Raw genomic sequence first — 12,548 nt, forward strand, 5'->3', positions numbered from 1 at the left:
GATCCTTACGCTTCGTTCTGTCAATATTCTCGCTGAAGCTGGTGGACATTTGGTAAATGAAGGACATTGTGGTTTTTACTCTTTATTTGTAATGGTCCTTCCGCGTTACGAGGAAGAGATGATGTCATCATTAATGACTTTTAGCTCTCAAGCAACGTTTTTAATTGACAGATCACAAAGCATTTTGCAAAGGCTCTGACCCCATTTTTCTCAAGTCTTTGAGAGATATAATCAGCCTTCAGGTATGCAGAAAGTTGTTCCAAAAGGAAAACGGATCAACTGACATCTGTGCACACCAAGGAAAAGAATGAATCGGATGGATTTATGGCAGAAGAGACTTACATTAGATATTAAAAAAAAATGCGTTACTGAGAGGGAAATTCAGGAGATTGTAGATTGCAGATCATGTGTTGCTGGAGATTTTTAAGAACTGGCTAGATAAAACTAGTTTAGGGTGATCTCTGTATATTGAATTTGTTTCAGAGCACAATACTAAGACTTGGCAGATTTTTTCCATTGGGAAATCAATGCTGCAAGACTGGAACATAAGCTAATTGTCACTTGTTTAAATCGTACATCTTGAAACAGATGTTACCCAGCCTAGAATGACAGCGCTGCAGACACAAATAAGTCTCCGGACTGTTGTGTTAACTGCTCTCTCCCAGACCGTGAGGTTTCATGTAGTGCTTCTCACGCTCTCCCTCTCACGCTCTCTCTCTTAACTGAGCAGGGATGTGAAGCAAGGATAGGTTGAAGTATACGGTCCTGTTCTTGCTAATTACATTTCAGTCTATATTTCTTTGAATCAAGCAAAACTTTTTTTTTTCCCACGAAGTGTAGAAGAACCTAGGGGTGAGATGCTAGTTTGGATTCCAGTGCTCTTGTTATTCATCAGCAGCTGTTTTCTTGTACTTGCATTAAGAGGATGCTTTCAACAACAATAAGCTTAAACTTGTCTACTCTTGAATTTCCTCCACTCAGACCATTGAGGCCATGAAAGCAATACTGAGTGAGCTCCGGGCTGCCGATCAATTTTCTCTTGTTGACTTCAACCACAATGTTCGCTGCTGGAGAGATAATTTAGTCTCAGCCACCCCAGCGCATGTTGAAGATGCGAAGAAGTACATCCAGACGATTCATCCCAATGGCGGTATGAGGTTTTGATTGCAAGACGATCTTGGAAGTTAGGTATCATGGGAATAGGTACCTCAGATACCCTTCAGATTGGCAGAATGTTTTTAAAAAGCCTGATTCCCTAGTTGGGAAAAGCATGACCTGGAACTAAAAGACAGCAAAGCCTCCAGTTTGCTGCACTGGGGAATGGGATGGGATTGGATGGGACTTCCCTCTACTGAATAAACTGCAACAGATGTGAGCTTAGGGAAGATGTAAAGCATCTTACATCTCCTGTAAAAGAACATACAGCTCTTTTACAAGATGTGAGCCTCTTTCTCCCTGTCAGCACTACCACAATAGCATATACCAACAAAAAAAAGGTGCCTGTAGCTCTGTGTCCCTCTGCATTACCGTAGTACCGCTACCCTTAATCTCTAGGGCTACCTCCAGCCCCACAGACCCCAAATACCCATGACCAGGGCCATGTTGTTCTTTGTGAAACAGATCTTAGGGAGCCTGACTTCAGGGTCTCTATGAGCTGTAAACTGCAGACTACACCATGATCTATCACTACACCTCACCCTGGACAAACAGTTCATCCTTTCCATACCTTCATTCCCTATCTAGTAAACAAGGACAGTTGCCTTTTTCAGTCTCACGGGACCTTGGAGGCTTCATTCATTTGATAGTTGTTGAGCTACCTGTACAGAAGGGGCTGGCAATCATTTTAATCGATTGCTCTCTGATGTGCAGGTTGGGTGTAGTTGTTCCACTCTTTGTATGCCAGTGGTGTGTATAGACTCTTCCCCAGATCAGAGCCTCATGGTGCTCTGTGCTGTAAGAGGCAGCCTTCACCTGCAGAAACTTTCAATGTCAGTACACATGGCAGGATCAACTTAAAGTTAGAGACCTCACCAACATCGCCAGTGTGCTGGGAGTAGGAACCCATGCTGGGATATGGGTGCAGTGCCCCATATACACCTGATTATGCTTCCCCAAATGAATTGACAAAATAAGAGACCTGCTCCCATCCAGCAAAGTTCTTCTGGAATGCAGCATTTGATTATTCTGTCTCTGAAACCACCATCTTTTTTCCTCCTTTCCTGACAAAGAAAATAATTGGCTTCTATCTGCTCAGCATCTCTACTCCTATTCCTCCCATACTCATTTCTTACTCAGCCCTTCTGTGCCACAAGCCAAACCTTTAAATGTCAGAAGTCACTAAGACCTCAGGGTCATTAACCACAAAACCTTTCTTTTCCAATCAAGATGTCCAAGGAACAGACTGGTCCGAGAAAAGAAAGTTTCTTCATACTCTCCTTTTACAGTCTGCTTGCAGACTCACTACTGCACCCCTGAGCAAATAGCACTCAGTATCACAAATGGGATTAATGAGAGTGGGAGGTCCCCAGGTGGAGATGACATCCCAAGATGAGAAAGTTTATTAAACTCCTGCCTCTTAATGCAACTTTGTGCAAAATGTGTATCTGTGCATATGCATAAATGTGTGTAAAATCATATAAAAGTATATTCATATAGTTCAACATCATGGTAAGAACAGAGTAACATGCTGGTGAACAAATCCAGGAGTGGATGGATTACCATTTATTTCCACTTACACTGGTATAAATCCTGACTAATTCTATCAATTTCCATAAATAGTGTAACTGTAAATGAGGAAAATCAGAGAGGATCTGTTGAACTCCAAGACCCACATGCAACACCTTTCAGTTTCTGTTTCTTCAGGGAACTAGAAAAGCACTAGTAGATGTTCTCTAAACATCATGTAAGAGGGGTTTTGCTGCCTTAATCTCAGATCTTCGTCCATGCTGGTTAATTCTGCTAGAATCTCAGAACTCATCTGTATTTAAAAGGAGAATCAACAACAGTCAAACCTGTTTTCTTTATTGTCTCTAACAGGTACAAATATCAATGAAGCCCTTCTCCGAGCCACGTTCATCCTGAACGAAGCCCAAAACTTAGGGATGTTGGACCCTAACTCAGTCTCCATGATTGTATTGGTGTCTGACGGAGACCCGACAGTAGGTAGGGATCCTGCTTTTGGTGAAAAAGCCAATGGAATTAACCTGAGAAATTCAGGCAACACACAGATACTTTGAGAGTAATTTTAAAACAAAATCTGTTACCTTGCCTTTCGAAGTCTGTACTGCTCTGTTGCCGAGGGCTATAGGTGCCCTGGGACTTCACAGAGAGCCTATCAGAAGATGAGCAGATTATGCTATGCAGGTTATGTACTTTTGTAATTACAAAGATGCAGAGGTTCCATAACAGAAGTAATCGCAACAATCTTACAGAAAATTTCCTCTTCCAATGATCCCAGCCCAAACAGATCAATGATGTCCCAAGTTCAACATTCAAATCTAGAAAATAAAGCATCAACATGAGCTTTGGTAGGACTTAGTACAGGTCAAAAGCAATCCTTTACTGCAAGATGCCAGCCCAGAAGAGAAACTGCTATTTAAAAGTTTTTTTAAAAAAAAAAAAAAAAATAGTCTCAGTGGTAGCAGAGATTTTAAATATGACAAATGAAATAAAATCATTATAGAAGTATTACCCTTAGTCTGCAGAGATCTTGAACCAGTAATTCTGGGAATAGTCTAGATGCGTTACAATTGTAAAACAAAGTTCCCCTGGAAGTTAGTAAGAGCCATGAGTGTGCAAAGAATACGTATCAGATACCAAAAGATAGTTTGAAGAAGTCATATTCACAGGAAAGAATGCGTTAAACTCTGCCTATCCAGGTTTCTCCTGGATGGAGATTATCTGTCCAAATGGAGATGTGGCATCTGAACTATATGTTTAGACTCCCCTAACAACTAAGGGAGAACAAGAGATGCTTCAAGGGCATGAGCTCTCTTATCCCAAAGGAGACTTCCACAGCTGCTCAGCTGAATGTCACCTTCTGTGTGTCTCAAAGGCGAGCTAAAGCTGACCACAATCCAGAAGAATGTGAAGCAGAGCATGAAGGATGAATTCTCCCTATTCTGCCTTGGGATTGGGTTTGATGTAGATTACGATTTCCTGCAGAGAATCGCAACCGACAACCGTGGCATGGCCCAAAGGATTTTTGGAAATCAGGAGACCTCTACCCAAATGAAGGTGCATTTCTGGCCCATCACCTCTGAAAATGAGGGTGCAGTTCTGTCCACAGCTGTGAAACTCGGGTAACTCCAGTAACAACAGTAGAGTTATTGTAGCTGCACGGGGGTGGGTCACAAGGAGAGAGATTTTTGCAAGATAACAATCAAATGCATTAACTCAAGAGTTCTTGGTTACAATTTTTATAGCATCAGTAATATATATTTACTGTACTGCTTTATGTAGGATTTATATTCTGTTAAACAATCTTAACCACAAAATAGAGTTTTTGAACTAAAATTCTAGCCCCTATTTTACCTCAGACTACTTCAGCCCTAAGAAAAGGCTTGGATATAAATGCTTTACCAGGACAAAAAAGGGTTAAGTTCCAGGAGGGTTTGCATCCAAATCTATAAGCAACAGTTGCTGATAACCAACTTCTCAACATTCTCATTCTGTTTGTATTCACTAGTTTCATCACCTAAGAGACTTCTCACGTTTCTTCTTTCCTAACACAAGATCTCATAAGTAGCTCATGTAATAACAAGTCTGGCAGATGTGCTAGGAAAGGACCTGCTACATCCTTTTTTTCAAACCGAGCTGCTTTCAGCCCCTTGGTGCGATGCAGCCTTTAACCGTAACACTGTGTGGATACCTGTTTTCCCTCTTTATTCCCTGGTGCTAAAAAAAAAAAATAAATGGAGCTGTAGGCGGATCCCCATTCGAATCATCCAGGTGCAATGGAGTCAGAAGAGGGGACAGAGTCTGTGGCACAGGAGTGAACACAAGTGAGACACAGGCCTAGCTTTTGGCAAGAACTAGGTGGAAAGTAGTTATGTGTGTTTCACATGCTAGCCAAAAGCAGAACTGCCTGCATATAGATTTAGACCCATATATATCTGTATTCAAGCCTTTTAGGTCTAGGAGGAACACAGTCTCTTCGTAATGGTCCATGAGGTTACAGCCATCCTTTGACTTCCATAAGACCTGGACCAGTCCTTCTTGCTGTAGGCATGCTTTAGGACAAAAAAAAAAAAGTCCCTCTTCCTATTAAGGTTCCAGTTTTGTCACCTGCTCTTCTTTCAGAAACGGTGGCACATGTGGGAGGGTTGCTTCAGGTACAACAGATTCACTTCTCTATCTCCTCCCATTTCAGAAATTCTACAACCAAGTCTCCACCCCACTCTTGAAGAAGATTCAGTTCAACTACCCCCAGGAGTCAGTGTCAGACGTCACCCAGAGCAGCTTCCACAACTACTTTGGTGGCTCGGAGATAGTAGTGGCTGGGAAGGTCGACACAGAAAACCTGCAGCACTTGGAAAGCATCGTCACAGCTACAGCAGTGAGTGAAGCTCTCTCTACAATACCTGAAGAAGGCATTCGTTCACGTGCACAGTCGCTTTGCTGGTTGTTAGAGCCGGCAGAGTATCTTGTCTGCCTGGGTCCTGGCAAGAGCTTGGGGAGCGTTGTAGAGGGTTCGTCCAACTGATGCTTCACAATTGCTTCAAGTACAGCTATAGATAGTCACTGCCTGTGTCCTGCAGCCTGCAGAGGAACCACCTTCTAATATAACATTGGCATCATATAAAATTTAACTGCAAGTTAGATTGTTGCTCTAAAGTTATGGAGTCCTCCTTCATGTTTTGCAGAGGAACAAGGGAGATCCTCCAACATAGCTTCTCTGATGGCTGAACGTCCTGCTGTAGGGGAGGTTCCAGCTGGTGTGGGGCAAGTCCTAGCACTGTCCTTGTATATTCTGCCTTGTGGCATGTGCAATGAGACTTTCTCTGTGTCTCAGGGCTACTCTTCTAAGTGGAGTGGGATGGGGCAGAAGAGAAGTACCAAATCTTTGTTTCTGAGAAAAATCCTCATTTTCTGGACTCTTAAAGGGCTTAGGATTTGCTGTTCTTTATTTGCCGCAAAAATCAAACATATTCAATTTTCTTCCTTGCAAAACACAGTCATGTCCAAGGGCCTGGAGGAAAAAGCAGAATTTGGCCTCCATTGCACAGTAGGGATTGGACATGAAAAGCCCAAAGGAAGGATATCAGAGCTCTGTGAAGAGCAATGGAAAAGCTGCTGCTGCTGCTTCTGGCATGTGGTAGCCCCCTCTTTAGTTACTGCTGCTGTCTGCTTTATTTATTTAACCAAGCCCCTCTTGGCAGAGCTGCCCTCCTCATGCCTGTTGGACCAGCAGTGCTGGGACTTTCTGATCCAGAAGTGACCATGGGCAGAGCCAGAGAGGGTCTTTAATGTCAACCATGCGAAGTGTTGGCCAGGAAGGGAACACGGAGCTGCCCCATTCTCCTGACTCATCCTCCGTTATCTCCTCTCTCTCTCTCATTTACTACAAAGGCAAATGCCGAGCTGGTTATGGAAACCCTGCGAGATGTTGAAGAACTGGATGGCTTAATGAAGAAAGACAAATACGCAGATCCTGAATTCACTAAGAAGCTGTGGGCTTATCTGACCGTCAATCAGATGCTAGCAGAGAGGTGAGGAGAAACACGGCCTATGAGGGAAGTGAAGCCTGAGAGCAGTCTGGTCCTCCCTGAGACTACAGGGAGATAAAGCCTCTCAGAAGGTTTCAAATGGGTAAGGTAAACAAATATCAACTCAGGCGAGTGATATCTTCAGCTCTTCATGCTCTTCCTATTCTTAGCACTCGTAGATACCAGGGAACAGAGTTCGGGTTTAGTTGGTTAGGGGAAAGGGTCAGACAAATGCGGCTGTGGGCTGAGTGAATGAAATGAAAGGGATATTTGTCTCACAGAGCCCAAGTAAAAGCTAAGACGGGGCTTAGGATAAAGCCCACTGTGTTTAGAAAGTTTGATGAATCCTCCCTGAAGCGGTAAAATGTCTCCTGCTGAGCTCAAGAGTTTGAATTGGGCTCTCTGAGGTGAGATCGAAGCCTGAGGAAGCTACAGAGAGTCATTCATGCAGGCCTTCAGCCCTTCCTTCTTGCTGCACCTTGATCCTTCCAGCTCGTATCTGTGTCTGGTCTGCAGAGGCATAACCAGGGTCACAGCTCTTCCCAGCAGACGGCCTGAGAAGCAGCTAACCATGTCTTTATTTTCCACCCAGAAACATGGCCCCCACCGCAGCTTTGAAGAGGAACATCACTAAATCCATCCTACAGATGTCTCTTGACCATCACATCGTCACCCCCTTCACAGCCATGCTCATAGAGAACTCTGAAAAGGATGAGATAATGCTGGCAGACCAGCCCAAAGACCCCAGAAGGGGCTGCTGCCCAGGTCAGTGTCATGGTTTGTCCAGTTATTTTCAGGGAGAGCCGAACAATCTTCAGCCACTTTGAGAACCTTCTGTCACACAAGTGCTCTTTGGGGTCATTAGCTTCAGTGGGGACTGAGTGTGCCAAGACTGAAATGATGAGCTTTTCAATAAACCTCCAGTGTCACAGATTTATTTCTTACAATCAAGATAGATCCATTTAAATGCCCACACTTGAATCAAGCTGTGGAATTGAGCAAGTCATGTCTTACCGCTGCCTTTTGGCCTTAGACTTGGAAGCTTCTCAAGATATTTATCCATCAGCCACAAGCCTACATGGAATCTGAGTTATCCTAACAGTATAGGGTCGCTTGTTAATTGAATGTCTGGATTGCTCCTTTAAATCTGTTTCTTCAATATACATTGCAAGATTGTTAGAGCAATCTTTTGTCCAGTGAAACAAGACAGAGTTGGCTTTTTCTGGCATTATATGATAGAGTCAGTCTCAAAGCAATAGCCGTGGACATCTGTAGGTGTCCAGTAGGCCTAAAGTCATCCCTGCACAGCCATAAATAGTTTGCTTCCAATAAAACTTGAAAGCAGTTATTTTGCGCCCTCATCAGTCTTTGATTAGAAAAAAAATGTGATTGCTGATGTTGGGGTAATAGTGCAAGTGCGATGTAATGGAAGCATCGAAAATGAAATAGCAGCTGCTCAGGCAACTGAGTCTGGTGACCATTTTTAATAAACAGGAGATATGACACTGGGTCTATAATCAGTAGTGAAACAAAGAGGCAACCTACATTACTGGGATAGACAAAACCATCCTCCTGGCATTTAACACTGGAAATGATTATAGCTTCGCTGAAACTCCAAGCATGTCCTGCATTCCCAGTTCTCAGACTCCTGGATAACTATAAAAAAAAAGTCCTGGCGCTGGCTCAATGAAATGAGGTTTTTAAGACTGTCAGTTGTTACTGTTTGGTTCACTTATTTTTCTTTCCAATTGTAAAGTCTGCAGTAGAGACCCGAAGAGGAATAAGATAGCTGTTATTTATGCTATGCATTACAACTCATGACTACCAGTTCTGCACTGATATGGCATGTATTGCTGTGGGAATTCCTTATACGTGGCACCAGCTGATTAATTCAAATCAGAGTTATCTTGATCTAGAAGGTGCAGATGACTTAAGTGATATTAGCAAAGGTCATTTGTTCCATTTGATGTTTGACAGAATAATCAAAACCTTCCTCATTGAAACCGAGTTCAAGACTCCTGCGGATTTCAGTGGGAGTGGGACATGACTCTTGAACCTTAGCAGAGGACAGAGTTTGTAAAAATATCTAAGCAGATCTGTGCTTAGGACTGTGGAAAATATTGTAGACTATACCAAAATGTTTGTACATATAAGGCACAGAATAGGTAATCTAAAGAAGACTTTTCTGCCTATCCTTGCACAGCTCTCATCATAACTGCACTATCCCATAGGCAGAACCCCTGAGTCTTCTGGACTCCTTTAGACACATCTGTCTATCGCAGGAAACAACGGTCTGCCTCCGTCACTGTGGGATAATGACGTCAGACTCTGATTTACCGCGTTGCTTTAAAAATTACTCTATTAAAAATGTCTATATTAACAAAAGGCTATTTATGACTGTCTCTTAACAGGTACGTTAGGATTAACTCCAAATGCTCCTAATAATAATAAAGGTATCCCCCCCTGGGCCAATGCCACAGCCGTACCGGTGAGCTTCATGCCTGAACAAATGAGTCCCCCTGTGTCCGCCGTGAGCATAAACAGAGGTAAAAGGCGTTAACTATTCTCTTTTCCTGTTGTATACCGTAGCACCAAAGGCTTTATAGACATCCTGTGTAGAATAATAAGAAAAGATGTTTTATCTTTATCTCATTGGTCACAGAAGATGTTGCCTTCTCTAAGTGATGATGCACTGGCTCTAAAACACACTTTCCCCCCTCACTGTCAATTGAGATGTATTTACTTTTCTGGGAAAGGAATAATTTGAGAACGGACACTAACAGTCAGTTCAAGGTGGGGTCTGAGCAGTAGTAGCTGCATACCGATACAGCAGACCCTCAGCTGGGTCAAGGTAAAAAGAAACGAAGGAAAGACATTTGTCCAACAGCTATCACGGGGGGAAAGGAGAATGCAAAGCCTCATTTCTTTAGTCTCATCCACACTCTGCTATTGTTGACAGCTCAGTGTCCAGAATAGTCAGTCCATACTGCAAAACACCTAAGGATTTTGGATATCTCTCTGTTTTGTGCTGGGACAAGTTATTCTTTTCAGGTGCTATGGGTGATTGCTACAGCATTTCTCTGCAAAAGAAATGGCAGACAGCAACACTCATCACCTAATAAATAATAAAAAAAGGGAGATAGATGGGCAGAGTTATTGGGAACTTTGAGATTTCAGTTTCTATGGTAGGATGGTGAGCACCTATAACCAGCAGCGGGGACAACTGGAGTAAAGTGAGACCAGACACAGAAATTTAGCAATAGGTCCTGCCTCAGCTAATGCATTATTTACCTAATAAAAAGCAAACATTTCTTGCACCACCTATGACAGGAGACTATTTGTCTTTATGTTCTTGCAGTGCTTTGCACTGAGTCTATTCATACACTGGTAAAGGTGTCTTGCTTTTTCGTGCTGCATTTTCTAGTTTGTGCACAAGCTGTATCTTCATTTAGGGGCTAGTCCACAAGAGAAGAAAGCAATTGCTGGGGCTGGCTGAGGAAGCTATGCCACAGCTGTTGCAGAGAACATCAGTGTGAAAGGTCCTAGATACAACCTTTGTTGATGGTCTGTGCAAGGCCCAACTAGGTACATCCCAAACAGAAAGCCACCACAGTCAAATTCATACAAATCCATCTATTTTCCAAGTTTGAAGCTTTTTGTTATAAAATACTGAGTGATTTTCAATTTGAATAGATGAAGTTGTGAAAAAAATATATATATATACTCTATGTTACAAACATGAGAGTGGTTTAGATCCTAGTAGGCTCCCAGAGATCCCATGTTCTCCTACGCTCTTCTCTGAGGCTGTTCACGGCGTTCTCTTTCAGCTTGGCTGCAGTAGCAAAGCTAATGTGAAGTTACTGCCACTGTAAACGACAGCACAAGTGCTCTGTGGTAGATAAAAATCTCTGAATGCAGTGATGACTGATGGATCTTGTTAACACTTGGGCCTTTGCCACAGTTTAATGTCTAACTTGCACAAAACCAGCTGGGAGACCCATTGCCTACGAAAGCTGTGTAACTACAAGAACTCAGGGAGCGCGCGCGTGTCGTATTTGAATGTGTGTATTTACATAGCTACCAGAGAGCTGTCAAACACCTAAGCACAGATCAAGGGTTAATCTAAGTCTTTGAGACAGTTAAAGTTGCTGCTTGGAAAAGAAAGGGAGCAAGACAGTTACCTACCCATCTTATACGCGTATTTTGTGCTGGAAATTCTTTGCATTCTTGGAAATGTTGGTCAGAACAGACCCTGGCATCAAGTGGAATAAAATGAAGCAGTTGATGAGAATCAACAAAAAGAAATGAAGGCTAAGTTCAAGAAAGGACAAACACTCCTCCACCCTTGAACGGTAGCTACACTACTGCTTCTTGTGAAGAAATGTCTAGTGAAGGGTCTGGGCTTTTGTATAGTGCCTAGGATGAGGTAAATGCTTCCAAAAGTGAAGAACACCAGTAAATGAATGGAAGCTGGCCAGGGTAGGCCAGCAGGCAACACCGAGAAGAGGGATGTGTCTGACCCGGGTCATTTCCTGAATCTAGGCCGTAGGGATGGTCCCTGGCTGTCTGGTGTCCAGATGGGTTCTTGGCCTCACCTGGAGTCTGTGTTCCATCTTGAGTAAATAAAGCAAAACCTCGGGGACTCCTGGATGAGGCTGTAGTGTGCAGCCAAACAGTTAACCCAGTGGCTCAGTGCTCTCAGAGCTGCTCCTCTAGCCAAGAATGTCATGCCTTAGGGGAGAAAGTGTCTGAGGGGCTTTTGTGAGGAGCGTCTGAGACCTTCCTTAGCTCTTGCTGGTGCCCAGAGGGTCCTTTTCCTATTCTGAGGAGTGTGGAAAAGTGCCTCAAAATACTCTGAGAAAAGTGGCTCGGCGTTTTTGTCCCTCACATCTTGTACTGGCTGCTTCTCATGCATATATCTTTATTTTCATGTTTCAGTTGACAATGACCCACATTTCATCATATATCTGCCCAAGAGCCAGAAGAACATCTGCTTTAATATCAACTCAGAGCCTGGAAAGATCCTAAACTTGGTTTCCGATCCTGGTACTGGTAAGGGAGTAAAGAGAATGGTTTACGTTGTAGCACTTTTCTTCCTCCAGAGTCTGAAAGGTGTTGAGAGCAGGGCAAATGCCTACATGCTAACAGGAGTGGGGCCTGCAAACTGACAAAAGTGATTATTTCCTTTCACATCTGGAGTATCGTGTTCGTTTGGGGTTTGCCAGTAAAAGAAAGTGTTGACAAATGGGATCAAACCCAGTGGTGGCCACCAAGATGATTACAGGGCTGGAGCACAGTAAGAGGCTGAAAGAGCTGGGATTGGTCAGTCTCGAGAAAAGAGACTCAGGGTAGGGCTTGTTGCTATCTACAACTATGTAATTGGAAGGTAATGAGAAGATGAAACCAGGCTCTTCTAGGGGATGCACAGCAAAAGGAAAAGAGGTAACAGACACAAGTTGCAACAGGTAAAATGTTGATTAGAGATTAGATATTAGGAAAAACTTTTTCACTGTGATGCTGGCCAAACACTGCCAAGATAGGTGAAGAAATCTCCAATCTTGGAGATACTCAACACTATACTGAACAAGGCCCTGAGCAACTTGCTCTTCTGAGCCCAGAATTGGACTAGAGACTTTCTGAGATCCAGCCTAAATTATTCTATGATTTCTGCCCTGTTGCTGTTCTCATCACACCAATTTTATCAAACACAAATGAATTGCATGCCGTTAAGGTCACTGATCCACATAAACCAAAAGCATCAAGTTTCTGGGGGTAATTCCGGCTCAGTGAGTAGAGCACAGAACCTCGTTCCTGGGATCCAGTTTGCTGCTTGCATTCTCC

The 12,548-nt window shown here is 43.2% G+C and overlaps 1 protein-coding gene across 1 annotated transcript in view; it reads left to right on the forward strand.

Moving 5' to 3' along the window:
• ITIH2 (inter-alpha-trypsin inhibitor heavy chain 2) overlaps nucleotides 1-12,548 on the forward strand; it is a 28,088-nt gene that overhangs the window by 12,404 nt on the left and 3,136 nt on the right. The window contains exons 10-17 of the mRNA XM_062580496.1: nucleotides 982-1,150; nucleotides 3,037-3,162; nucleotides 4,055-4,236; nucleotides 5,372-5,557; nucleotides 6,571-6,710; nucleotides 7,300-7,472; nucleotides 9,119-9,253; nucleotides 11,646-11,759. Of these exons, the coding sequence (XP_062436480.1) occupies nucleotides 982-1,150; nucleotides 3,037-3,162; nucleotides 4,055-4,236; nucleotides 5,372-5,557; nucleotides 6,571-6,710; nucleotides 7,300-7,472; nucleotides 9,119-9,253; nucleotides 11,646-11,759 (1,225 nt within the window). The remainder of the gene's footprint in view (nucleotides 1-981; nucleotides 1,151-3,036; nucleotides 3,163-4,054; nucleotides 4,237-5,371; nucleotides 5,558-6,570; nucleotides 6,711-7,299; nucleotides 7,473-9,118; nucleotides 9,254-11,645; nucleotides 11,760-12,548) is intronic.

Source organism: Rhea pennata, chromosome 1, assembly GCF_028389875.1.
Source record: "Rhea pennata isolate bPtePen1 chromosome 1, bPtePen1.pri, whole genome shotgun sequence".
Classification (NCBI taxonomy): domain Eukaryota; kingdom Metazoa; phylum Chordata; class Aves; order Rheiformes; family Rheidae; genus Rhea; species Rhea pennata.